Genomic DNA, 27,521 nt, shown 5'->3' on the forward strand with positions numbered 1-27,521 from the left:
GATGGCTATCAGCTTCAGCGTTTCCCGCTATTAGCTTCAGTGATTTTAGCAATCAATTTCAACAATTTCAGTTATCAGTACTAGCCTTTTCGGTGGCAAAATTCAGCTTACGACAATCACACTAGCATTATCACAGGTAATGCTATATATCTAGTTCATAATTATGATAAAAAGTGACAGCTTTAAAGTTTTAAAAAATTTTGTTTCAGAGTGTTCAATAAATGTTTCCTGTCTGCGCCGTGACATAAGGTGTTTTGAATTTTGGCCCCCAGTAGGATTAAGTTTGACACCCTTGCCATACGGCTTTTCTCTAGACTCTGCCCTGATAACAAGTCTGAACTGGTTACATCCGCAAACGCTCATTATCACAGTGTTAGGTCAGCGCAAAAACAACAACACAACTGCAGTTACATGCAAAAGTTATTATTTATTTTCTATTTATTCAATATACAATTTTAAGTTGTGTTATAGAATTGTATAGCTACATTTATACATTAAATTTACTCCAGATGTAAATTCACTGAACAAAACTCATTGAAAATGATCAAACTTCTGTGGTATTAATGATGTGTAATAAAACTTCTGCCTACCTAATGCTGCAACAGGACACGATTTTAGCGGCTTGATTCAAAAAACTTCAAAACGGGATACATTTGATGTGATGAAAATCTCAAGATTCTTCTTTAGTTTGCCAATAAACAAACTACACTATACAAATATTTATTTTGACTGTTATCTGTAATTAAAAAGTTATTTTTATTAGTTATTTAAGTCAAAATAAGTTTCAGTTTTTCTGGCAAAATAGTTTCACTTTATGGATTAAAAATACAATAATTAAAAAAAAGTTGTGGATTTTCAACCATGTTTGTAGAATGAACTTTTTCTGATTTAGAAACTTGAAATTGAGTTAAATATTCCATATTCCCTCATATTTGTCAAATATTTGCCCGTTTCTTCCCGCTTTGTGAGGCTCTTCGTAGATTTCCTCATTCATGTCAATCATGCAAAATCTCCAGACTCGCCCTCCTCACAGTTCATGGCATGGGGGCGGGGTCAATGCTTCCCCGCCACAACTTTTCCCGCTATGGCCCAGGTACAGAGAGCGCCATTCCATCTGTAAACATCCCCCCACCTGCCCCCCATCTGCCTGATTTTAGGGCTCCGGCTAATTATAGCCGTGCACGCAGACAAAGGCCCCGATGATTAGATTAAAGGTGTTTTCTCGGCTGTACGACGCCGGTGTCCCCGTGGGAAAACAAGGGGTACAAGGAGTCAAGGATCGTATGGTGAGGCGATGTGTCACTCCGTTCAAAAAAAAGATACATTTCACTTTTGTTTGTTATTATTAAACGATAATTCTTGAACTCTAATGCTGCTATTAAAAACAACAACTTAAAGTAATAAAACCAATAAAAAAGTGGATTGTGCGTTACACGCGTTACACGTGTGATATATTGTTACACATGTGTAGTATCATATTGTTTAAAATAAGATAAAATGTTCTTAAAGATTTTAAAATTCACTTATGAATAAATATTCGTCTTTGTGTTATAATGGGTTAATAAATGCTTGATTATCAAGTTGTGTTCGCGCAACATTTTGCCTAAATTAAAGATATCTAATGGAGCTCGTAAAAATGTCAGAGTGAGAGCTCTTCCTCCCCGCCCTGCTCAGGGCTGAGCGCGCCTGTTGCACCGCCAACACTACTCTGGGGGGCGGGGCCATTCCCCCACTCTTTTGGGACATCTGGAAACCGCAGTCAGTGATTGGGCAACAGTATCATGACGTCTCCAACCAACAGCATTCTGATTGGCTGGCGCGATCCAGCTGCTTCAGAGCGCCAGAACATAAGCTTAAGCGGGTGTTGCTGAGGTTTTCGCGTCTGGGGCTGGACAGGCTGTTCTTCTGAGAAGCGGGACTAGTTGACAGGAGACGAAGAAAACTGCCCGCTAATTTTCAAAAGAGGGAATCATTCAACGATGGTGGCCTGAAGGATCAAACCGCGCGGGGACGATTTGGCAAAGATAAACCAATATTTGTAGTGGCGGGCCATTGAACGGTAAATATCAACTTTCCCTCCAGTGGTTTCCTGCACAGTGATGTCATGCTAGTCAACAAAGTTTAGCTAGCAAGCTAATTCAATTAAAATAGCCTTTTATGTTATCATTAGGATAAAGTTAGATGTTAATAGATGTTAAATAGTTAAAGATATAGCTTGATAGTTGATGATTAAATTGAGTGAGCTAGCCCTTTAGTGACGTAACGGTTATAAACTTACTTTATAACTCATTTAAAGACACTTATTTGAGTTTTTTAAGTCTGGTCGTCAATTAAGCCTCAAAACTGGGCTAGAAGCGTTCCCACTGAGGGGGAGAAAGCGGCGCACTTAGCCCGCTATGTGCTAGCTAGCCGGTGATCTTTGCGCCAAATCGAATGACTGAAGTGAGATGCCGCTCACGTCCCGCGTGCCCCGCAGCTTCTCCGGATGGACGTGAAGTGCGTGACGCTGAAAGACCTCACGAGCCCGAGGAGGCCCCCGCAGGATGCGGGCCACGGGGAGCAGAAGGTGCGCAGGAATGTCCAGGTGGTTTAGATGTGAGTCCTCCAGAAAGCATCATCTCCCAAATACTTCCCCTCTCTCTGCAGGAGAACCTGTGCGTGGACAGGAGAAAGTGCGTCCCGCTGAAACCCGCAGAGCCCAGCATGCTGCTGAAGAGCAGGAGGACTCTGACCCCTGACCTGACCCACATCACCCCCATCAAACACACATCTCCGGCCGAGCCCTGGACACCCACAGCCAACCTGAAGGTGCTGATCAGCGCCGCCAGCCCGGACATCCGGGACAGAGAGATGAGGAAGGTGCTGTTCCGACCCATGGAGAACGATAAGGAAAAGCCCGGGAGTCCAGATGGTTCTGTGGAAGACCCAGAACTGGAGGTATCAGTCGCTTTAATGATGTTCTCAGAAAATGAAGTAAATGATCTGAGATTTAAAGCTTATCTGCTCAGTTTGAAGCGATGGATGAAAAGGAGGATGAAGACAAGAAGCCGAGCAGGAAGCAGAAGAGTCTGGGTCTGCTGTGTCAGAAGTTCTTGGCCCGTTACCCCGATTACCCTCCACCCCAGCACCTCATCTGGATCTCACTGGACGAGGTGGCCACCAGTCTGGGTAAGAAAATGTTTGAACAAAGTTCCTTTATTCTTTTTTTTGTCTACAATCCTGTGTAATAACTCCTCCAGGGGTGGAGCGGCGGCGGATCTACGACATCGTGAATGTCCTGGAGTCGCTGAGCATTGTGGGGCGGATAGCCAAGAACAGCTACCACTGGTACGGGCGTCAGCAGCTGCAGGCCACGCTGCAGGAGCTGCAGCAGAGGGGGCGGGAGCAGGGCTACCACCTGCAGATGGAGCAGGCCGCAGACACCGCCAGGACGGACGCCTGTCGAGAAGAAGAAGAAGCTGCAGAGGCTGGAAACGGTAACCATGTGATTTCAGTTTGGCAACACAGCGTTTCCATGGTTACCCAGCCTCCTGTAGTAGCATTTAAACAGATTAAGACCAGAGACCTTTATGATAGAAATTGTTTAGTTTAGGAGTGGTTATTTTCTAGATATGAAAGAAGTTTGTATAACTTATGTAAATGTTTCTATTTTTTTGACTGGTGTTGTTTTGTGTTTGTAATTTGTGTTGCCTTATTTTGGGTATAGTGTCGGTTTGAGCATGCTCTTTTGTGCAGCAAGGTGTCCACAGATCATTAAAAAGCCTTTAAGGAACCTAAATAAGGCATTCAGTTGCCCTAAATTCTAATTAATTTTTATTATAAATCTGATGTGATCTACTGTCGCTGAAAAAAAACATTTCCAAGTAGCAGCTAGCTAATTATGACAGTATATAGAGATGGACTAAGCAGCTGTGACATCACCCACAGAAAATGCCTTACCTTAGTTTCTAACAAAATTAACTCAATTCAGTTGGCATTTTTCACAATACGGATCCTGACGGAACCAGTAATTACTAAGCAGTGATTGGTCCAAGTTGGTCTGAGTCAACATTTCCATGGCAACCACTATCGCTAATCAGGAGTGAGCTAATTGGAAGTCCACGCCCCTTTTACTGAAAGCAGACTCGGGAGAACGTGTAAATCAAACGTTTCGAACGTTCGAGGTGGGGGACACCGGGCACCACATGCTCTTATTGAGTCATCCGATTGGTCGGTTTATAACTTAAATAACTTGCAATAAGGAAAATATATAATAAAAAAAGGTTTAGCAAGAACACGTTAAAAGGAGGGTCCAAAGAAAGAATGGTTATTCTGATAATTTAAATGAAATGTAATAGCCGTCTCAATAGGTGGTTTTTGTCAATAGTTTGCATGTATGTTTGCTAAACGAGACATGATGTTCAGTTTATTATACATATGGTCTTAAATTAGATTTGTTCTTAAAAAGGTCTTAAATGTAACATCTGAATATCTGTAGACACATTGTGTGTAGTGTCTGTTTTTGTGTGCGTGTTTTGTGTTCTGTTGGTTTATGCGCCGTCTTGTCTTATGTACTGTTGTCTTATGTCTAGTGTTTGGTGTGTAATTTCTTGAGTGTCTTGCTTTTTGTGTTTCTTCTGTGTTTTGTCACATGTTGTCAATGTGTACAAACATCTAGTGTGTTGCCTTGTTTGTGCGTTGTCTTGCGTATGTTGTCTTGGTTATCGGTTGTCTTGGAGGTGCATTGCATGTGTACTAACGTCTATGTTGTCTTGTGTGTTGTCTTGGGTAGTAATGTCTAGTGTGTCTTGTTTGTGTGCTGTCATATGTACTTATGTAGTTTGTGTTGTGTTGTATTGCATTGTGTGTGTGTGTTGTCTGTGTACTAATGTCTTGTGTGTGTACTAATTTCTTGTGTACTAATGTGTTGTGTACTGATGTCTTGTGTGTGTACTAATGTCTTTGCAGTAATGTCTAGTGTGTATACCTATTTCTTTTATACTAATGTCTTGTGTACTGATGTCTTATGAGTGTACTAATGCCTTGAGTACTAATGTCTTGTGTACTAATGTCTAGTGTGTGTACTAATTTCTTGTGTACTAATGTCTTGTGTACTGATGTCTAATGAGTGTACTAATGCCTTGAGTACTAATGTCTTGTGTACTAATATCTAGTTTACTAATGTCTAGTGCATTAATGTCTTGTGTGTTATCTTGTGTGTCATCTTGTGTGTGCTGTCTTTGGATCCTTCCTGTAGTGAATCAGACAGTACTGGTACTCCTGGTTCTGTGCTGTTCAGCTCACATAGAAGAATCATCTTTACATGAATCTAAAGAGGATCCATAGACCTGTAAACATGAGTGTTATCTCTGATCGTGCAGAAATGTTCTGCTGTTCAGCTGTTGTCTGATCATGTCTGTTCTCTCATGTAAAGTTCCACACACGTCCGCTGGTTCTGGGTTGCAGTGAAGCCGACTGCACTGAACCCAGAGGACCACAGGTCCTTGTCAGAGGAGGCGGGGTCACACTTTTCTCTGGTGTTTTGCAGCTGGTGGAAACAGGAAGGACAAGTCTCTGCGCATCATGAGCCAGAAGTTTGTCATGTTGTTCCTGGTGTCCAAAACTCAGACGGTGACTCTGGACGCCGCCGCGCAGATCCTCATCGAGGAGAGTCGAGACTCATCCAGCCACAGCAAGTACAAAAGTAAGAACTGCTGAAAGTCTTGAAGATCCTCAAAGTTGGGAAGTTGGCTGAGTCACGTGTGAACTTTCAGCTAAGGTGCGGCGCCTCTATGACATCGCCAACGTGCTGACCAGCCTGAACCTCATCAAGAAGGATTCGGTCAGAGAGGAGAGAGGCAGGAAGCCGGCCTTCAGGTGGCTGGGCCCCGTGGACTTCAGCGGCGCCCCAAACGCCCGTGAGAAGCTGGAACATGTCTAAACGCCACTACGAGAGTGATGGTCCTTTCTGACCACGCCTCTGTTTGCAGAAGCTCCGCCCAAGCCCCCCCAGCCCACCGGCCAACAGGACACCAAGAAGCTGAAGCTGTGCCGCCACTCCTCCTTCAACATCGCGCCTGCTCCTGTGGCCGTGGAGCGGCAGGTCAGCTCGGCGCCCTGCAGCCCTCGCTGTGACCTCAGCAGTAAGAACCAAAACCATCTTTGACCAAACGTACATTTGAGGTTTAGCCAAAATACTGATCCTAGATTCGCCCCGCAGGTTCAAACCAGCCGGTGGATTACTCCAGGAAGGCTCCTGGAGAGGTCCACCTGTAAGTTCTGACACGCTCAAACGCTTAAGATGAAAGTTTGACAAAACATTAGTTAAATGCCAAATTAGCCAAAAGATTGGAAAATGTTTTAATTTTGCCAAAACAGGTAGCATAATACTAAAGTGTTAGCTAAAATATTAGCTAAACTCCAAATTAGCCTAGAGAGCTTGAACACAGTCTAATCGTGCCAAACAGCTAGCATAATGCTAAAATGTTAGCTAAACTCAAAATTAGGCTGAAAAACTGGGAAAGATGTCTAAACTAGCAGAAAACAGCTAGCATGTTGCTAAATTAAAAGTTAAATTCCAAATTACCCTAACAAACCCACTAGTTACTGTACATTTTAAAGTTTGAATGGTGTCTCTAGCTGAAAGTATATCCAGAAGTTCACAAAGTTTTTGAAGGATTTGAACAATTTCTCATTCATTTCCTTTGGGGCATATTTTGCTCAATATCTCAAAAACTATTAAGTTTATGAATGCCAAAAGTACAAGCAGTAATGTTTTGAACGAGCTGAAGATTTTGATACCAAGATTGTTGGTATCATTGAAAGTGTGATTGAGCTTTTACATCCGTACGTACAGAAAGGAGCAGGAGAATCACTATAGTGTGAATGCTGCAAAATAGAACTTTGATAAAGTTTTGCGCGTATGTCATGGCCACGTTAGGGACTCAGCTTTGGGCACTTTTCAGTGAGTCGAGAATACAAATCCAAAATGGCTGCCCGATGTGAGCGTTCTGGTCCTGAACTTCAGACATTGAAGGAAGTGTGACCCCTTCACCCTCCACATCTGAAAGAACTTTCCTTTCTCGCCAGACCCGACCCGCCGCCGCCCTCCTCCACCCACCAGGCCGTCCCAGCAGCCCTCCCCTACCCCGAACCCCTCCTCCTGTCCTCTCCTCACTGCTTGGCCTACCTGCCCAGCCTGTCCCGGCCCTCGCTGGTCACTCTGTTCAGGGGGCCGGAGACGCTCCAGCAGGCCCCCGAGGGTCAGGGGTCATCAGGAAAGAAGAGGAGGAAGGAGAGTGAGGAAGAGGAGGAGATGGGGGGGAAGCGGACGGGACAGCCCGGGTCCAGCGAGGTAGCAGAGGTAAAGGAGTACTATAGTGTTTTCTTCAGCCTCATCAGAGGACTTCCTCTGACGTCTGCTTGTTTTGTGCAGACAAGAGCGGCAGCCGTCTGCGCAGACGCCGAGCAGCCCTCGCACTACCTGTACCTTCCCAACACCGCAGGTATGTTTCAGAGAACTCTCACGTTTGTGGAGGAACGCCTGAGTTTCAACGCCTCCCCCTCCCCCAGGTCTGAACGGCCTCAACTTCCTCATCCCCACCGGCCAGCCGCCGGCCGGCGTGGCGCTTCCTCCAGGCAGCGTCCCCGCCATGGCGCTGCCGTACGTGCTCCTCCCCTCTGCCGCCATCCCCCACTACCCCCTGGTCGCCTCCGACAGCCCCGCCCCTCTGGGCTTCGGCCTGGTGTCCCCGAGCCCCTTCATGATGGGGGCGACCCCCTTCCGGGCAGCAGGGTCATCTGAGGTCAGCAGGACGGTGTCCACCCCCACTCAGAGCGGGTTCTCGCTCTCACAGACCGCCATCAACACCCCGGAACCTCAGGTACGAGCGCCCGCCGCGTCAGCGCAGCACTGACTCCGCCCCAAACGCTCACTCACTGCTCTGTCTCCACAGACCCCTCATAGTCCAAAGGAAACCTCTTCCTCCAAAGCCTTCTTCAGAACTCCAGGAACTCTGGGTAATGTAGTCAGTTCCAGGCCAGCGGCCCGGAAAAGAGGCTCCGCCCAGAGAAGGCTGGACGTGGGCCACCCGCAGCCGTGTGAGGAGAACATGTGAACATGACAATTCCTGTAGCAGCAGGTTAGACTGCAGCAGCTTAGATTGCAGTGAAACAGCGCCGCTCGGTGGTGAGAGTCTGTCACTGCAGCTGCTCTTTTTTTATCTTTAATTCAGGCCTTAACTTCCTTATAAATTTGGCCACGCCTCCCTTTGTCACCTCGTATGTATTATAGCCCACTTTCTATTTATACTCTAGATAATATATGGTGATTACAGGGAACTTTTCTGAGCACTAAGAAGTACAACAGACGAGTGAACCACTTCAGGAGGGAGCAACGATGAAGATGGAACAAGGACACCCCCGCCCCCCACATCTCATTTTTACTTATCTGTGAGGGTGGGGGTCACTAAGCCTTAATGTTTACAGACAGTCAGCTCTATGAACTGTTTTTTTTTTCTCTACAGAAAAGTTGTTTTATGTCTTTAGACTGAGAATTTGCAACCCAGGAACTGTGACTGAAGACGAACACACAGTGTGCTGTCAGGTACTTGAATACTTTATTTATCAGAGTACTGTAAAGAATAAATATTTAAAGAAGTGTTTACAAACCCAGCAAGCTCACAAACACTCACCTGGTTCTGCGCATCGTTTGAAAACAGTTTTTAAAATGGAGCCGTTTCACGCCGAGGTTGCAACATTCACACAGTCGTCATGTCAGTATTTTTTGTGTATTTGTTGTCACTAGAACTTCAGATGCTGCTTCAGTGGCTGTCTCTGTAAAAACGCTGTTTGTGTTGGAGCGCTGATCTCTGTAGTTCAGACAAACCGGTTCTTAATCATTTACTGCATTTCAATAAAAATGTCTTTATGTATTACGTGTCTTTCTTCTAGTATTTTGCAGCATAAAAAGTCAAATCAAGTCTAGAAAATTGAGGACATTTTTGTTGTTTTTTTACATGTTCTTGTAGCATTTTTCTCATGATGGAGGATTTTTATAAAATAATTTAAGATCAAAACTGCTTTTATGTATTTCTTTATTTAAATCGTGTGAATCAGCAACACAGCAGACAAAAAGATCTTAGTTTTCCTCGTCTGAGCTGGAATCTGGATCAAAACTGTATGACTGGATAGCTACAATATTGCTCGCTATTTTTGTTGAACCGCTGTTAGCTTGGGGTTGTGAGGGGCTGTAAGCTAGCAGGAGAGAGTGTAAACAAAGGAATGATGGGAAATAAGTGTATTTTCTCCCACCCACAACTCATAGGTGAATTTCTGATGACATACTGCTGCTCTGCAGAAAATATGTTAAAAAACAACAGTCATAAATAAAAGACCACCAGGAAGGCTTTTAAAACTGATTAAAATATGATCAGGGACTTAAATTTGTGATCCTAACAAACTCTTGGTTCTACTTCGATCCACTATAAACTGTTTTAAAGTTCAGGCCTGATCCTAGACTCCCTCCTACCTGTCACACAAGTCCTCATCCACTCTGGTCCTTCAGCATCATCTCACCACTCTTCCATGTAGTTCACCTGGTGTCCACCAGAGGGCAGAATAGGGCCAATTGTGGAACAACACAAACTGAGATTTTAAAAAAAATCTGGATTAAGTACGTTTTTTATAATTAATTTATTTCTTGAATACAACGTACTTTCCCCCAGTTTTTCGACTCACCGCAGAAGAACTTTAACCCAGCCTCCGTGTTACGTTCAAGCCCCCTCGGAGCTCCGCCCGTCCTCTGACTCACTCGGTGTGTGTGGAGGATGTGGCATCGCGGCGTCGCTGTAGTAAAGTCCTCAGAGTTGAGGAGGAATACGCTGGGTCAACGCTGAGTCTGAACCGGAGCACTTTATACGAACCGGGGACTGATTTCGAAAAACAGAAAAACTTCAAAGGTGAGCCGCTTTCCGGCACGCGCGTGAACAGTAACGCCGACTTTTCACCTTTGATGGTTGGAAGGTATGACGTCAGAGAGTTTTAAACTATTTTTATCCTTAAAACATAATCAAATGTTTATAATTTATGTAATTTTAATGTGTTTATATGAAAGGGAGAATATTATTGACCAGAACCGGTTAAAAACCTAGAATTTATGTCATCATAGATATAAAACCAGCAAAAACTTTTCAAATATATCATGTTTTTCTGTGACGTTTCAGATTATTGAGTCCTAAACCTAAAAAATGTCAGATCATTTGCTTTGTTCCTGTATTCTAGAATAAATGTAAAGCTGATTTTAAAAGTGTGTTTGTCAATAAATGTAAAATTATACTTTTTTTCCTGAAAATCTAAAGTGAGTGTTTACTGTTATGACATCATCACAGAGCCGCTCTGCCACAGAAAAGCTTCAAATGTTTCCAGAGATTCCACTGACTCCTCTCTCCTGTAATTATGATGTGAGTCGCCGTGACGATGGCGTATTTCACACATTTCCAGCGTTAGGGTCTGATCCCACAGCTGCAGCCCATCACCCAGCAAAGCCCCCGGCCGGCCTGACCCTGCAGACATTCCTCGGCGCATTAGTCCTCCTGCTTGTTTAGGGTGACCTTGTTTGCAGATTTTCATGGCTTTCCTGCACTTACAGGTCGGCTGTTGAGAGCTGGAGTTCAGCTAAAGTCCTTTATGATGCCACATCAAACCTCTTAAAATGTTTTATTTAAATATATAGTTTCATTCTGGATTACAATCCAGTTAAGGCTACATAAAGGAGAAATCTTAATTTTCTGTATCGTCCAAATGAAGTTGTAAACTAGAAAAGTTGCAAAGTTGCAATAATGCTAGTGTGAATGCTTTTTGCTAAAAGTAGTCGCTGAAGATGTTGAAGCTTTTCGCTGAAAATAGCGACAGAATTTACTTTCATTGCTGAATGGGTTAGCTGGAAATGCAAAAGCTGTTTTCAAAATGTGAAATTCACTGAAAGACTGGAAATTTTGTTAAATAACTATGAAAGAGCGCTTAAGCTGACCTAAATTTCTTAAAATGTTGTGGTAAAATCCTCTATACATGCCAATTTTGCAAAAATATTTAGTATGTTGCTTAAATATGAGCTAAGCTCCAAATTAGCCCCCAAAAGCTAGCTCGTTGCTTAAATACTAGCTTAACTCCAAAATAGCCTAAAATTCCTCAGTAAACTTAGTCAAAAACGTTAGCATTTTGCTAAAATAGAAGCTAAACTCTAAATTAACCTAAAAACCCAAGTGGATAACAAATTAGCCAAAATGTTAGAATATTGTAAATTATTATCTAAACCCTAAAATAGCCTAAAATTCTGTAAAATAAATTAGTCAAAAACATTAGCCTGTTCCTAAAATAGAAGCAAAAGCCCCCAAAACTCCCGTAGATATCAAAGAACCTAAAATCGCTAACATGTTGCTAAACTATTAGCTGAACTTCAAAATAGGCTAAAATACTGAATAGCAAATTAGTCAAAAAGTTAGCCTGTTGCTAAAATAGAAGCTAAAGCCTTAAAAACCATTGTGGATAACAAATTAGCCAATAAAGTTAGCATGTTGCTAAATTATTAACTAAACTCTAAAATAGAGTAAAACGGTGTAAAACAAATTAGTCAAAAACATTAGCATTTTACTAAAATAGAAGCTACACTGAATTAGCCTAGAAACCCTTTTCGATAAAAAATTTGCCAAAAATGTTAGCATGTTGCTAAATTATTACCTAGACTCCAAAATAGCCTAAAATTCCATCAGATAAAGTAGTCAAAAACATTAGCCTGTTGCTATGAGGCTAAAACCAAAAAACCCTCAATAGATAACAAATTAGCTAAAAACGTTAGCATGTTGCTAAAATATTACCTAAATTCTGTAAAGTAAATTAGTCAAAACATTAGCCTGTTGCTAAGACAGAGGGTAAAACCGAAAAACCCTCAATAGATAACAAATTAGCTAAAAACGTTAGCATGTTGCTAAAATATTAGTTAATCTCCAAATTTCTTTCAAAAAATTACAGTAAAAGATTAAAACATTTCCATGAATATATTTAAAGGCTTGTTGCTAATCTACTTAAATTTGAAGACTTTCTCATTCATTTCCTATGGGGCATATTTTGCTCAAAAGTTTATGAACACCAAAAATACAAGCAGTACGTTCTTGAAAAAGTTGAATGTTTTGATACCAAGAGTGCTGAAATTGCTGAAAGTTTGATTGAGTTTTTAAGTGCCAGAAGTGTTCGTAAAAGAGCAGGAGAATCAGTCAAGCATTCACACAATGAAAAAGTTTGAGCAACCGTAATAGACGGTACGAGGCCGACTCTGAAAAACTCTTTTTCTCCTTCCAGAACCGCCAGAAATGCCAAACTGGGGAGGAGGGAACAAGTGCACGGCGTGTCGCGGGACAGTTTACCACGCCGAGGAGGTGCAGTGTGACGGCAAGAGTTTCCACAAATGCTGTTTCCTCTGCAGTAAGTTCCTGTCAGACTCTCATTTCAGTCTACAAATGAAGCAAATATTTTTAAAAAACTTGCGTAAAGGGAACTTCAAAGTTGATGTTTTTGAGTGGGAACCACTGTGACTTGTAGTGGATCCGTCCCATAGCTCCAGCAGGAGCGCTCATCATCACACACGAGCTGGTATGGTGTTGTTTCCATGGAGCGTGGGAGGACATCTGCTCGACTGATCTGCTGCTGCAGGCGGTCTGTGGAGGTCTGGGTGAGAAGGCCCACAGAACGCCTCCTGAACTCCCCCTCACCTCTGCAGCTCTTTCAGAGAGCCTTCTCTGTGACATTCCTGCTGCTGATCATGAGGTCGTTGAGTTCATACCTCCGTTTATGAAGCCTCTTAAAGACTTTTTCAACAAGAAAATGTCATTTCTGTTTCACTAAGAACAGCCCGTTAATGTTTTCGAACATTTTTTTAACAAATACATCTCAGACTGATGTTTTCTTTTTACATTTTTTCTAGTTAATGTTGAAATATTAAAGATGAGTCACGTGGCTTAAAGCTGCTCCTCACATGATGCCATGTTTTCAGTCTGTCTGTGAAGAGTCGTGTCTTTGTTGGGATCTGCTCAGGACTGGAGCTGGTTAAGACTATGCTCATATATCCCAAAATGCCACTGCACACCGACCTCAATGCAAGATTTTTCAGGAAATTTGCCAGGTGTCTGCCCAACAACATTTGTAATTGGGCGATAACAGCTAGGTTTTTAGTGGTCAAATAGGTTTTAAAGCACATGAGTCAAAGTCAAGGCCCAGGGGCCAGATCCGGCCCTCCAGATCATTCTCTTTTATTGTTATTTATGGCCCGATATTATCTTGCGCTCATTTCTAACTTGTATAATTTTAGCAAAATATAATTTTATGGAGAGTAAAATACTGAAAGTTATTGAAGATTTAAGTTGATTTATTCTGGAATGATATTACTGCCTTTTTATTATTCATAATTATGTTAAAAAGTTGCGGTTTTAAAGTTTAAAAATTTGCATTCTGCTAGCTTTTTGGACTATTTTGGGCAATATTTAGGCTATTTTTGGAGTTTAGCCAATATTTCAGCTACATGCTAGCTGTTTTGGCTAATTTAGGCTTTTTACAGTTTTTAAGCTATTTTGAAGTTTAGCTATTTTTTCAGCTATATGCTAGCTGCTTTGGCTAACCTATGTTTTTAGGCTAATTTGGCATTTAGCTAATATTTTAGCTGGCTTTCAGCTTTAGTGTTTTTAGCTATCAATTTCAGCATCTTCAGCTGCCAAATTCAGCTTACTGTATTCACACTAGTATTATTATCAGAGGTAATGATATATATATATAGTTCATAATTATGTTAAAAAGTTACGGTTTTAAAGTTTTACATTTTTTTTTAATATTCAATAAATGTTTATCCTGTTCGGCCAATAACCTAAGGTTTGTTTTGGATTTTTGCCCCTTTTGCGATTGAGTTTCACATCCTCGTTTTAAAGGGCCCATACCATGATTTTTTTAATCTTTCAGAGTAAACTATATCTATAAAAATATCTTATAGTGCCTTTGGAACACTAAAAATAATTTTTTTATGAAATATGAGTTATTTCTGTGGACTCCTTTCATACCCGGAAGTAAAACGACTTGATCTCTGAAGCTCCGCCTTTCGCTCTGTGTGGGTGCCACCCACTTCATGACGTCAACCAGATGAACGTTTCAGGATTTATTGAAATGATGACATATAATCTCCGTATCCAAAATCCTCTTTGCTTTCATGTGGATACATGTACCTTTCTGCCGTTTCTCAATAATCCAGTTCTTCAATTAGTCACTCACTTTTTCCCACCAGGATATAGTCTGCTCCCTTTCTCCCGCTGTCTTCCCAATATCCCCGTCTGCTTGCACCATTCTCTGATACGTTTAGGATCCTGTCCATGTCCTGGAGATCCCTCCCCAGCCCATTTGCTCCTATGCCACAGCACGTTTTTTGCCCAGCAGCACAAACTTACAACACAGAGAGTCGGAGTCTGCTGTGCACAAGCTGGGTGTGTGTGTGGGTGTGAGTTTGTGTGTGTGTGCGCGAGAGAAGTTGGATGATCACCACCAGCTCAAGCTGCTAGCTTTGCGAAGAAAGTGTTTCTGTTAGCCTGGGGGCGGAGCAGACTCTTCCTGAAAGGGGCTGTCCTTAACCTGTGACATCGGCACGTGAGGACCCACTTGTTTTCGTGGGTATGGGAGGGGTTTCTGTTGAGAGCGCAGGTTTTTGGAGGATTACTCAGAAATGAATGGATCAAAATACCGCTTTGGGGTTGTTTATAGAGAGGAATGAACAGTATCATACACCTTAAAAGCTAGAAAGTGTATTTTTCATGGTATGGCCCCTTAAGAAAAAATTTACAGTGACTGGATGTTTTTTCTCTAAGAGTTGACATGAGTCAGTAGCCGTCCCCAGCCAGTAAGGCCAGTTGGGCCCCATATGGTTAAAAGTGGGAAAAAATGTGAGCCCCAATTGAGTTTGTCCGCAGTTTCTGTTGTGGGGCCACCTGTGTTTGCCCACATTGACTTAAGTGGAGACTCAGTTTGCCGGCTAGCATAGTGATCTAGTCGCCCGGAGGACAGCATAACGAGCGCCACTGCCCAGGGGGCAGGAGAGCACGCAGGGTCACCGCCCAGGGAACGGAGACAATGTGGACAAACACTGGTGAGGCCACCACAGAAATTGCTGACAAACCCTATTGGTGTCAACATTTTCTGCCCACTTTTAAGCATATGGAACCCACTAGGGCGGCCGTGGCGCAGCAGTAGGGCGGTCAACTCCTGATCGGCGGATTGCGAGTTCAATTCCCACATTCCCCGCCCATGTGTTGAAGTGTCCTTGGGCAAGACACTGAACCCCAAATTGCCTTTGATGGGACGTTGGCGCCAGTGTTCAGCAGCAGAGCTACCAAATGGGCCAGTGGCTGTAAAGTGCTTTGGGCTTTTGAAGGAAGATAGAAAAGCACTATATAAGTATTCACCCTTTAACACTTGGCTTTTGAGGGCTGGGGACAGACACATTTGGAGGTCACGTGGTGGTGTCCAATGACAGGCTGGAATGTCACTACAAAATTGAGCGACAGCAAGGCAGATCATTGGACAATGTGTAAATGTCTCCGGATGACGGCCGTCCATATCTAGTGCCACCAGTCACCCGGTGGTGTTTAAAAGGCGGGCCATTCTGAACGCCTGATGGTCGCCTGACTCCTGCTGTCTACATTCATGATCATTTAAACGATTCAAAAAAACTCAAGCACTGGCATGAAATCTCTAAGATTCTCCCCATGCCTCCCCATCGGGCAGTCGTATTTGTGACCGTATGCTACCTCAACAAAGGTCTGTTAGTAGACAAAAGTGGATGTGAAGATTGAAGATGTGAATGGAAATTATTTTCCTAGCAAGTAGAAGCTTGTTGAAAGAAAAGATCTACTCCACCTTGAAGTGGACTGAAGTGCCTTGATCAGTGTGGACATCTCATCTGACTGTATTGTTTACCAATGCAGTAACTGGCTGTTTCAAAGCAAGAACCCACACCACTTGAGATTGTGTTGCTTTTATTTTCAAAAATATCAAGGAAAAATAGCATTCCTTTCATCTTGTGATAAACCCTCTCCGATTTTAGAGGTTGATTTTACACGAGTCAAGCAACTTGAGGGCCTTATGCTTTAGTCTCAAGTGCCTTTACAGGTGGATATGGGATGTCTTTGGGGGGTAAAGGGCAAACCTGTAGGGGACACACAATGCCAAAGTTGTAAACCTGTAGAGAGAAAATATTCATAGTGATTTATTTTTTCAATGGGCGTGCTGCAGGCGAAAGGTCATAGCAAACATTTAAACCACACGTGCAGGTAAGTACTGATGAAGTAGGAGAGATGGAGGCGTCTCATACTGATACTTTTTTCGAAACTCATCACAAATTTGTGCTCCACAGACTGTTGTAAATAAGGAAATAAGACAATCAGAGTGTAGTTTGTCTGGACCAGTGGCGGGACGTGCATTTCACACCTAGGCCTTCAGTAGTGCTCCATCTGAATCAATCCAACCCTCATTAACTATTTTATGGCAATAAAACTTCTAGTGCAGGTACAGCTGCCACACACACACCAAAAGCATAAAAAATAACCTGATAAAATTTCAATATTATGTAGGGATATAGTACAATTTTACTCACCAAAAATCCAAAAAAACAAAATCCATCCTTTCTTTCCTCAAGAAGATTTCAATCACTGTCGTGCAGAATCCGTGCGTTTCGCAGATGGAAAGTGTTCCGTGGCTGTGATAAGCTGGAAAATGTTCTGGTATTCCTGAAGCCTCTCGTGGTCCACGAGGGAGACAAACATCAGTTTTTGTGATTTTGAAATCTGGTCTGTGTCTGGAAAATAATATTGTCGGTAGTGCGCGCGAGGATTTTGCGCTGCACCTCTTCGTGAGCTCGGAGCGCCCGTGGTGCGTTCAGGGGCCTCGTAGATTTCCTCGTATCAGCTTCACTCCCGCTCAACGGAGTCACGGAACTCCTTTACCCGTGCCAGACAAAACTGTGCCACAACTTTACCCAGACATTCATTTTCCACCAAAAATCAGACGATGAGACGCTTTCCACTGGCAACATCTTCAAACCTGACACGCCGCTCCTCGGCACCTGTGTCCGTCACATAACGCAGAACCAGAGCGAGCTGCGAGCTGTCCAATCAAAGCTCGTGAAAATGATGACGTTTCCGTGCGCCTGCTAGCTGGCCTTGATTTCGCCTACTCCAAATCTGATTGGTTGAAGCAACAGTTTGGTCGACAATTATTTTATGCTACAGGGCCCGCAGAACTGATTGTGAAGGCCTCCGGGCAGATTTCTTTGACCCTAGCAACAAATGGTGCTGCAATGTGATTGGTTAATGCTTAAATAGGAAAATACACGTCTGGAAGCAGCGCAACCAGGGAGACAGCAATGAAAGGACGAAGACAGAGCATTTGGAATTATAGAATACGTATTCACGGAAATAAATAATAATTAATATCAGTCTGTGATTCAGATATTTTTAGGCCAGCAGAGAAGGCCTTGCAGGCCCTGACGGCCCGCCACTGGTCTGGACATACTTTAGGCGTCTTATACAGGCACTTTCATACTGTATCACCTCCTAGTAAGGAGCCAGTACTCACATGTGGTGTAAGGACAGCTGTGTCAAAAGTTGAACAAATGTTTAACTTTCATGAGATCCTTTAACCTTTGTGTCATCTTATGGGGTCTAGATGACCCCAGCCTTACATTGACCGGTTATCCCTACCATGACAAAGGTGGACAAGATTTTATGTCTTCCACGGACACCAGTGAAAATCAAAAATCACTGAAAAATAAAAGTTCAGTGCGCTGTCTTGTGGGGTCCAGATGACCCCACTTTTACTGTAAACATGCCTAGGATAGCATAAGGGTTAAGGTTTGGTTTCAATAAATGAGAAACTGGCCGGTACTTTCCTTAAAGCATGTCTTGCATAGACATCAGGGATGTTGCTTGTTATGAATTGAAAGCTTTTTGACTTGTTTCTGCGGAAACATTTGATAAAAAGTTAAGTATTAAAAAAGATACTGTGACTCCAATGATCTCACCACTGGTTACTATGATAACATTATACTGCATAATGGGTAAATTAGCATATTTAGAGTGGATAAGTTATTTCTTAACAGGAAATTAAGTAATTTAACCTTTTTAAAATGATTATATTGACATGGTATATTGATTGAAACAACTTTGATCATTCACATTGGAATAACTGAAAATACATTGAGATGTAATAAGTCTGTTTTTTTGTCCCCAGTGGTCTGCAGGAAGGGTTTGGACAGCACCACACTGGCAATTCACGATCAGGAAATCTACTGCAAGTCCTGCTACGGGAAGAAATACGGCCCTAAAGGCTACGGCTATGGACAGGGGGCTGGAACGCTCAACATGGACCGAGGAGAACGACTGGGAATCAAACCAGAACTGTAAGAGCAGCACCACAGAACACATGTTAGCAGACAGTTAGAAAACCTGCAGGCTGATCTTGATCCTCAGGAACAGCATTCATGGGATGTAAACTGAGGTGCTGCTGTGGGGTCATAGAGTTCTGATTTTCTGATGTTTATGAGATGTGGCTGCTGACTGTTGTCTGTAAACATCTTTTGACTGTGCTCTAGAAAACAATAACTCTTTCATATACAGTCATGTGAGAATAAATGTAAACATCCTCTCTGCCTTCCTCCACAAACAGCTTTACAATGAGTGCTGGTCTGTCAATGGTTACAGCTCTGCTGAATCTCCTGTTTCATTTCCTTTACCTAACCTGCCATGGACTAACTAACCTACTACAGACTAACTAGATAAACAGCTACAGACTAACTACAGTAACATGTTTCAGACTAGCTAACCAGCGACAGACTAACATGTTACAGACTAACTAACCAGCCACAGACTAACATGTTACAGACTAACTAACCAGCCACAGACTAACATGTTACAGACTAACTAACTAGCTACAGACTAATATGTCACAGACTAGCTAGCCAGCTACAGAATAATTAACATGTTACAGACTAACTAACCAGCTACAGACTAACTAACCTGCTATGGGCTTAATAATGTGCAACAGACTAACTAAATAAACCGGGGCTGTTTTACTAACTGCACAACCAGCTAAAGACAAATTAAAGTGCTACAAAATTCCTAACTAAAGAGCTACAGTCTAATTAAACTTCTAAAAACTACATGACCAGACTGCTACAGAATAACTTACTAACCCTCTATCTACCAAACAGCCTACCTATATGCTAAAGACTGACTTTTTAAACTTCTAAAAATAACTAACAAAGCTAATGCAAACTAACTAACTACTACAGACTAATTAACAAGCTATAGAGTAACTATTTTGTTACAAACTAACTAAATTGCTACAGACTATCCAACTAAACCGCTAAAAGGTAACTGACTAAACTGCTACACACCAACTAACCTGCTATAGACTAACTAACTAAACTGCTACAAACTAACTAAACTGCTACAGACTAACTAAACTGCTACAAACTAACTAAACTGCTACAGACTAACTAAACTGCTACAAACTAAGTTAACTCTTTTAGACTAACTAACTAAACTGCTACAAACTAACTAAACTGCTACAGACTAGCTAACTAAACTGCTACAGACTAACTAAACTGCTACAAACTAGGTTAACTCTTTTAGACTAACTAACTAAACTGCTACAAACTAACTAAACTGCTACAGACTAACTAAACTGCTACAGACTAGCTAACTAAACTGCTACAAACTAACTAAACTCTTACAGACTAACTAACTAAACTCCTACAGACTAACTAAACTGCTACAGACTAACTAAACTGCTACAAACTAACTAAACTCTTACAGACTAACTAACTAAACTCCTACAGACTAACTAACTAGTTTGCTACAAACTAACTAAACTGCAACAGACTAACTAAACTGCTACAGACTAACTAACTAAACTGCTACAAACTAACTAAACTCTTACAGACTAACTAACTAAACTCCTACAGACTAACCAAGCTAATAGACACTAACTAACTGGCTATAGAGTAACTATTTTGCTACAAACTAACTAAACTCCAACAGACTAACTAAACTCATACAAACCAACTTAACTCCTACAGACCAACTAAGCTACTACAGATTAACTGGCTATAGAGTAACTATTGTTCAACAAACCACCTAAACTGCTACATGCTAACTAACTAAACTGATACAAACCAACTATACTCCTACAGACTAACTAACTAAAATGCTACACACTAATTAATTAAACTGCTACAAACTAACTGAACCCCTTCGGACTAACTAACTAAGTTACTACAGACTAACTAACTGGCTATAGAGTAAATATGTTGCTACCAACGAACTAACCTGCTACAGACTAACTAATCTGCTACAAGCCAACTAACCTGCTACAGACTAACCAACTAAATTCCCTGGAGATCTGGTTCTCCCTGATGACTCAGCACAGACCCAAATGCAGCAGAGCAGCAGAACAACAACAGCCTGAACAAAAGTAAAACTGTACTTTTCTACCAAACCGGACCGCCTCTCACTGTATCACCAGATCTATTCAAATACAGAATCGGTGGAGCGGCACGAGTTTGGCGACACAGAGAGTTATGGTCCTCCCGTCACGTCAGGTGATCTGTTATGAAAGAGTTTATGTAAGCAGACAGATCAGCTGCACAAAAGACCTCATTCAGGCCACAGCCGAGGGTCACCCTCCACCGAGCACGGGTCCCCCACCAACAGACAACTGACTGACTGAGGATGAGGAGGCTCCTCCTAGATCCTTTCAGTCATATGAATGGTTAATACACTTTGATAAAGGATGGATTAATGTTTAGCGGAGTCTTATCAACCTTCCACACAGCCGGTTTTCATTCTTGCAGTTATCAGGGTTTGATGTTTGAATATTAGTCCTTGGTTGTTCGCTTTGGAAGTGATGAAGGTTCACAGGGCAAAAAGGTCTTAACTGTCAGAAAAAACAGCAAAAGAAATGGGCCATCTCATCCAAAGCAAACAGATTTGTCTTGACCCTGTTAGATTCACCCCCACAGGGTAAATAAAGCACCTCTTCTCGTACCTGTATCAGTTCTCACACATGGTGCTGGCCTCTGCTTGGCCTCCTGGTGCCAACCACTACAGTGTGTGTGCAGTTGATCCCAGAATTTCTGAGCTTTGTGGGAATCCCTGAGAGAAACTACCCCCACCCACCCCATTTTTATTTATTAGACGCCTGCAGCTCCTCAAAGCAATAGACTCTCTCTGATCGGAGACATAAGTTTGAGACATTACTATTAGTCATTATGTAATATAAACCTACCAAATAAAGAAGACAACACAAGATCAAAATTCACCCCCTCCTGAGATACTTTTCAGATTTCTCACCGTCTGCCACGAAAAAGCTTTGGGTACACATGAATGTGAACTCATCATAAAAATATAAACAGCACATCATCCTGTTCCTGTGAGTGCACCTCTGCATTTGTCTACCTCAGAGGTTTCAAACTCAATGGCACAAAGGGCCAAAATCCAAAAAACTGCTGAGGTCGCTGGTCGAACAAGATACATATATTGAACACACTAAAACTTAATTTTTTAAAACTTTAAAACCATAACTTTTAAACATAATTACGAAATAGATAAACAGCATTATCTGTGATAATACTAGTGTGAATGCTGTAAGCTGAATGTGGCCGCTGAAGATGCTGAAGTTGGTAGCTGAAAACGCTATTAGCCAGCTAAAATATAAGCTTAATGCTAAATTTGCCTAAATACAAAAAAAGAAAAAAACTTAGGTTAGCCAAAACAACTAGCATGTAACTGAAAAAATATCTTAAATTCAAATTACCCCCCCAAAAAACTGAAAAAAGCCTAGAGTAGCCGAAACAACTAGATAAGATAACAAAATATTAGCCCGACTCCAAAACACCCTAAAAACAACAAAAAAGTCTAAATTAGCCAAAGCAGCTAGCATGTAAATATTAGCCTAACTCCAAAAAAGCCTAAAAACTAAAGAAAAAAGCCTTAATTAGCCAAAATAGCTAGCATGTAGCTGAAATATTAGCTGAACTCCAAAGTAGCCTAAAAAATCTGGAGGGCCGGATATAATTACCCGGAGGGCCGGATCTGGCCCCCGGGCCTTGACTTTGACACGTGTCCTACCTGAACCCTCACCTTTTGTCCTCTCTGGCTCCTCCCACCTCCACCCTTCCGCCTGCATGATGGAGTGAGGAGAGCAGCAGATTCACTGACCTTCTGATTTTTCTCCAAAGGACTTCGACTCACAGACCCACCACCAACCCGAACCCGTCCAGGTTCGCTCAGAAGTTTGGAGGTACGGAGAAATGTGCCCGGTGTGGAGACTCCGTCTACGCTGCTGAGAAGATCATGGGGGCTGGCAAGGTGGGGCTTCGCTACGATTCATTTTAAAACAAAATGTTTTATGTTGAGTTGAAATTATTAGATCTGGTTTGAAGTCCTTTGAGGTTCTGGATCTCATGTTCTGAAGTTTCTTCAGTCAAGTCTTCTGATGGATTCCTCTGCATCTGCGTCATGTTCTCTTAGCGCAGACCGCAGAGTGGGATTCATTTAATGGCTGATTGGCTTTTCTAATGAGCTGTGCGCCAACAGCCCCCCTCCAGAAACCAGCCTGTCCACAGTAAAACCACATGGGAGGAGCTGGTTCCTCGGGGTTGGACACACATTGGAGCCTGATTCTGCCAGGAGTTTTGGCGTGGTCTGCTCCGAACAGAACACGCTCTGCTGCAGCGCTCTAATCCCACTCCATCAAAGCGCGCAGAGATTAGTTCCAGGGTTTCTGGTTTTACAGTGGGCGTGGAGCCCCGTATGAGCGGGCGTTCTCATCAGCAGCAGGGCTGTTCCTGCGTTTGTAACCGCTCGCTTTCCCTGTGATGAAGCTGTGGGAAAAGCAGGATCTGGTGGCTTCTGGTGATGTTTGTAAATACAGAGAGGACTGCTAACGTTGTTTATTTTAGGAATCATGAAGACGGCTGCAGCTGTGGATTAACGTGTTTAATGTCTGTGCTTCCCTCCCAGCCGTGGCACAAAAACTGTTTCCGATGTGCAAAATGTGGCAAGAGCCTGGAGTCCACCACCCAGACAGAGAAGGACGGGGAGATCTACTGTAAAGGTGAGAGAGGCGCGCAGCCCCCTCACATATTTCACAGTAATCCTGCAGTTTATGGTTTGTGGGGTTTAGGGTCAGTCTAATGCATATGTCAAAGTCAAGGCCCGGGGGCCAGATCCGGCCCTCCAAATGTTTTAGGCCATTTTGGAGTTTAGCCAATATTTCAGCTACTGTTTTGGCTAATTAAGGCTTTTTTTTTTGTTTTTTAGGCTTTTTTGGAGTTAGGCTAATGTTTACATGCAAGGTGTTTTGGCTAATTTAAGCTTTTTTTTTTGCTTTTAGGGCTATTTTGGAGTTTAGCTAATATTTCAGCCACTGTTTTGGCTAATTTCGGCTTTTTTTCAGTTTTTAAGGATATTTTGAAGGTTATCTATTTTTTCGAGCTACATGCTAGCTACTTTGGCTAATTTAGACTTAATTTTTGAGGCTGTTTTGGAGTAAGGCTAATATTTACTTGCTAGCTGTTCTGGCTAATTTAGTCTTTCTTTTGGTTTTTTAGGATATTTCAAGATTAAGCCATTTTTCAGCTACATGCTAGCTGTTCTGGCTAATTAATTTTTTTTGTTTTTTGGGCTGTTTTAGAGTTAGGCTAATATTTACACGGTGGTTGTTTTTGCTAATTTAGGATTTCTTTTTTAAATTTAGGATATTTTGAAGTTTAGCTATTTTTTTAGCTACATGCTAGCTGTTTTGGCTAACCACAGGCTTTGTCCAAATTTCCCCCCTAAACCCTAACTACTAAAAAACTGTATAGTGTGGGACTATATAGTGCCCTGGAGTTTAACCATAATTTGAACTCGATGCTCACTACTTTTCTTTCGTTTTTCGAAAAACCGGATGTCATGAAGGGAAATAACAAATCAATATGAACATTTCATGACATTTATTTATGACTCCACGGTGTTCTGATGGTGTGGATGGTTTATTCAAATATTACATTTAAACACGTTTTGTTGTTCGAAATTGTTTGACCGCAATGCATTGTGGTCTATATCGGCTAATCTAGTGAGTATTGTGGCTGCATTTTCTGTATGCGGAAGCAAATCATCGAAGACAGTAAAATGCTTTAGCGTAAGTGACGTGTGGTTCGTGCATGCGGGAGAGCGGTGCAACCGATTTGCTTCCGGCCTATGCTATGTAAAATCAACTTTATTGAGCTTTTCAGTGTATTTTCATGTTTGTTCCTCATGAAAAGCAGCCTCGAAGCAATATTTTGCTCCATTCTTTACTGAGCAACTCTGCTGTCAGAGCACCAACCCCTCCTCACATTGTGACATCACAAAGTGAGGAACAGCCCCTTCCAGGAAGAGTCTGCGCTGCAACCCCCACCCCCAGGCTAACCTCACACACACTTTCTCTCTAACTTTAGCATCGAGAAGAAGTTGTTTCTCTTGCACCTAATGTGCAGAGATAACGTCTTGCTGCCGAAGTCAGCTCTGGGATGACATCATGAAATGGACGGCACCCACAAGGAGTGAAAGGCGGAGCCTCAGAGATCGATGCATCTTCTTCCCGATAGAAAGAGAGCTCGCGTAAATAACTCCTATTTCATAAAAAAATTTGTTTATTGTGCCGAAAGTAATATATTACCATATGTATGGATATAGTTTACTATGAAAGGCTTAAGAAAAGCATGGTATAGACCAGGTCTGTCCAAATCCAATGCCTCAAGGGCCGGCCTCCTGCTGGTTTTCCATAAACCCCGACTTATCTGCTGCTGATTACCTGGATCAGGTGTGTTTGGCCAATAAGGAGCTTCAATGACAGGTTGGTTGGAAGAAGGAGAGGAGGAAGGCGGGTTCGTAGGGAGAGAGAGAAGAGGAAACTCACTAGTGTTGGACTGAGAGTTGGGACTTTGAATGTTGGAACTATGACAGGAAAGGGTAGAGAGTTAGTGGACATGATGCAGAGGAGAAAGGTAGACATACTGTGTGTCCAGGAGACCAGGTGGAAAGGTAGCAAGGCTAGAAGTTTAGGAGCAGGGTTCAAGTTGTTCTATCATGGTGGAGATGGGAAGAGAAATGGAGTAGGAGTTATCCTAAAGGAGGAGTTTGTTAGGAGTGTTGTGGAGGTAAAAAGAGTGTCAGATAGAGTGATGAGTCTGAAGATAGAAATGGAGGGTGTCATGTTCAATGTTGTTAGTGGGTATGCCCCACAGGTAGGATGTGAGCTGGAAGAGAAGGAGAAGTTCTGGTTGGATCTTGATGAAGTGATGATGAGCATCCCTGGAAATGAGAGAGTTGTCATTGGTGCAGATTTCAATGGTCATGTTGGTGCAGGAAACCGAGGTGATGAGGAGGTGATGGGCAGGTTTGGTATCCAGGAGAGGAATGTAGAAGGACAGATGGTGGTTGATTTTGCAAAAAAGATGGAAATGGCGATAGTGAATACATTCTTTGAGAAGAGACAGGAACATAGAGTGACCTATAAAAGTGGAGGTAGAAGCATACAGATAGACTACATCTTGTGTAGATGGTGTAATCTGAAGGAGATCAGTGACTGTAAAGTAGTGGTTGGTGAGAGTGTTTCCAGACAGCACAGGATGGTGGTGTGTAGGATGTAGGATGTAGGATCTATTTTTTATTCTTTAAGCTGCTATCACAAGAGAATTTCTCCCTGTGAAAGACACTTTGAAAGTTTCTGTTAGCAGTGGAGGTTGTTGTTAACAAAACACAACTGATCAGACATGAAAGTTCTGCTTGTGTTTGATTGGCAAAACCCTCTGCATTCATCCGGACTTGGGACTGGCACATGGAGGCACAGATCGTGCCCCCTTGTGGTTGCATTATTTTGCCAAAAAGTGTCATTTGATGAAACCAAATGACACTTTTTGTTATAGTTTTGTCCAGTCTTTATCTTATTTCATTTTTTTTACTTCACCAGCTTCCTGTAATCAGTCCTCATTTGTCACATTGGTTTACCACTGTATAGCCATACTGCTGTTTATTTTCACTCTAGTCAGTTGATCAGCTTCGTCTTAGTGGTTGTTATGAGTCTCAGTAATAGACAGTAGATAGACAGTTTCTTTATTCTTTTTGTTATATCAAGGCTGCCTACATTAGCCTTTTAAGAGTTTTTTTTTATTTTTTTATTTTTTTTTATTCTTGTTGTTTTCACATATATATGTATATATTTTTAATCAAGGCTGCCTACATTAGCCCTTTCAAGGGTCCTGGACCTGCCGGGAACCAGGAACCCTTCTTGGTGTGGCTCCCTGATGTTGTCTAAGTGCAGCTCTGTGTTGTTGGAACCTGCTGGGTATTACTGTGATCGGAGAAGTTTCCTCTAACACAGGCTGACTTGGTTGTTTTAGAGCTGGAACTTCTCCTTGTGCAGCTCTGGCTGAAGTCAGGAAATGGCTCCTCAAAGCAGCACGTTGTGGTTGTTGTACATACTTTGAGGTTTGGGCTTTCAGGGTTGTGTTTTCAGCCAGAACTGCTGCCTGTTCTTGTTTTGCCTTTGACCTCTAGATCTTTTTGGGCCAGAATTTCCGAATTTAGTTGTTCTCGATCTTTGTTGAGGTGATAATTTTGTTTCTTCAGGTGGGGAAACCGAAGTACTCGGAGGAAACCCACAGGACGGCCAGGATTTGTTTTAGTTATTTCCCTATATAATTTGGTGACTGATTTTTATTTCTTTTATATATGAAATGGAGTTAAATGGTAAATGGCGTGTACTTACATAGCACTTTCTACCTTCCTTCAAAGGCCCAAAGTGCTTAACAGTCACTGACCCATTCACCAACTGGTGGGGGCTCCACTGCTGAACATTGGCCCAAGGACACTTCAACACATGGGCGGGCAAGGCGGGAATCTACCGCTGCACCACGGCCGCCCTTACAATGAACATTATTGATATTAATCATTGTTATTTATATTCATTTTTCATATGATTTTCTTTTTGGGGGGAGGGGGTGATAATTGGAGCTGTACCTTTTTACTTAGTGTAACTTCATAGCTACAATGACAAGTTTTTTTTTTTTTTTTTTTGGAGGTACAGACCTGGCAGTCACTGTCCGAATTAAAGCACACCCGTGATTGTTTTGGGTGAGCATGGAGGGGGGTCATCAGGGTTTTTCAGGAGGTTTATCCTGATGACTCTAAAAGCATCTTCTTCGTCTGAATCCTGCCTCAGTGTGTAAACCCCGTCCAAAGTCCTGGTTCTGCTGGGTGGCAGGATTCCTCTTCATTCGAGCGCCTTGATGGTTTTTTGTTGCATCTCTGTGCTGTTGGATCCTGCCTGCTTTCTTCTCTGTCTTATGGGACTCCTGGAGAACAGCAGCTGGTCTTTGAGGAACGTTTGTGACCTGTGTTGCTTCATGCTGCTGGTGGACCTCCACTGCTGCA

General features: G+C 42.4%; 2 protein-coding genes and 1 long non-coding RNA gene across 4 annotated transcripts in view; 2 read left to right on the forward strand and 1 right to left on the reverse strand.

Annotated features, from left to right (window-relative positions):
• The first annotated feature begins 1,439 nt into the window (after window positions 1–1,439).
• On the forward strand, window positions 1,440–8,912 carry e2f7 (E2F transcription factor 7). Its single transcript, XM_024292542.2, has 13 exons — window positions 1,440–2,059; window positions 2,477–2,566; window positions 2,647–2,937; window positions 3,009–3,168; window positions 3,240–3,476; window positions 5,528–5,683; window positions 5,754–5,897; window positions 5,970–6,122; window positions 6,200–6,251; window positions 7,069–7,342; window positions 7,415–7,484; window positions 7,552–7,862; window positions 7,935–8,912. The coding sequence occupies exons 2-13, from the start codon at window positions 2,486–2,488 to the stop codon at window positions 8,094–8,096; spliced, it is 2,091 nt and encodes a 696-aa protein (XP_024148310.1). The 5' UTR covers window positions 1,440–2,059; window positions 2,477–2,485; the 3' UTR covers window positions 8,097–8,912.
• LOC118598057 lies at window positions 3,315–9,842 on the reverse strand. The gene is made up of 3 exons (XR_004947140.1): window positions 9,718–9,842; window positions 9,509–9,624; window positions 3,315–3,438 (listed from the first exon to the last, which is right to left on the reverse strand). It is a non-coding gene; the product is annotated as an uncharacterized LOC118598057 (long non-coding RNA).
• Window positions 9,789–27,521, forward strand: part of csrp2 (cysteine and glycine-rich protein 2) — a 25,396-nt gene continuing 7,663 nt past the window's right edge. Inside the window, exons 1-5 of one of the 2 annotated variants that reach the window (XM_024287786.2) lie at window positions 9,789–9,938; window positions 12,334–12,456; window positions 18,292–18,460; window positions 22,301–22,430; window positions 23,085–23,178. In XM_024287786.2, coding sequence (XP_024143554.1) covers window positions 12,345–12,456; window positions 18,292–18,460; window positions 22,301–22,430; window positions 23,085–23,178 — 505 coding nt within the window. In that variant the 5' untranslated portion in view covers window positions 9,789–9,938; window positions 12,334–12,344. Of the gene's footprint in view, window positions 10,003–12,333; window positions 12,457–18,291; window positions 18,461–22,300; window positions 22,431–23,084; window positions 23,179–27,521 lie in introns of both variants that reach the window. The other variant, XM_024287795.2, reaches the window with a different exon arrangement.

This window comes from Oryzias melastigma, linkage group LG23, assembly GCF_002922805.2.
Source record: "Oryzias melastigma strain HK-1 linkage group LG23, ASM292280v2, whole genome shotgun sequence".
In the NCBI taxonomy this organism is placed as follows: domain Eukaryota; kingdom Metazoa; phylum Chordata; class Actinopteri; order Beloniformes; family Adrianichthyidae; genus Oryzias; species Oryzias melastigma.

Bases quoted from the DNA above. Each gene is read 5' to 3' on its own strand.
- e2f7 (XM_024292542.2), top strand. From the start codon at position 2,486: ATGGACGTGAAGTGCGTGACGCTGAAAGACCTCACGAGCCCGAGGAGG. The intron at 2,567-2,646 runs GTGCGCAGGAAT...CTCTCTCTGCAG, and splicing joins CGGGCCACGGGGAGCAGAAG to GAGAACCTGTGCGTGGACAG. The intron at 3,477-5,527 runs GTAACCATGTGA...GGTGTTTTGCAG, and splicing joins AGCTGCAGAGGCTGGAAACG to CTGGTGGAAACAGGAAGGAC.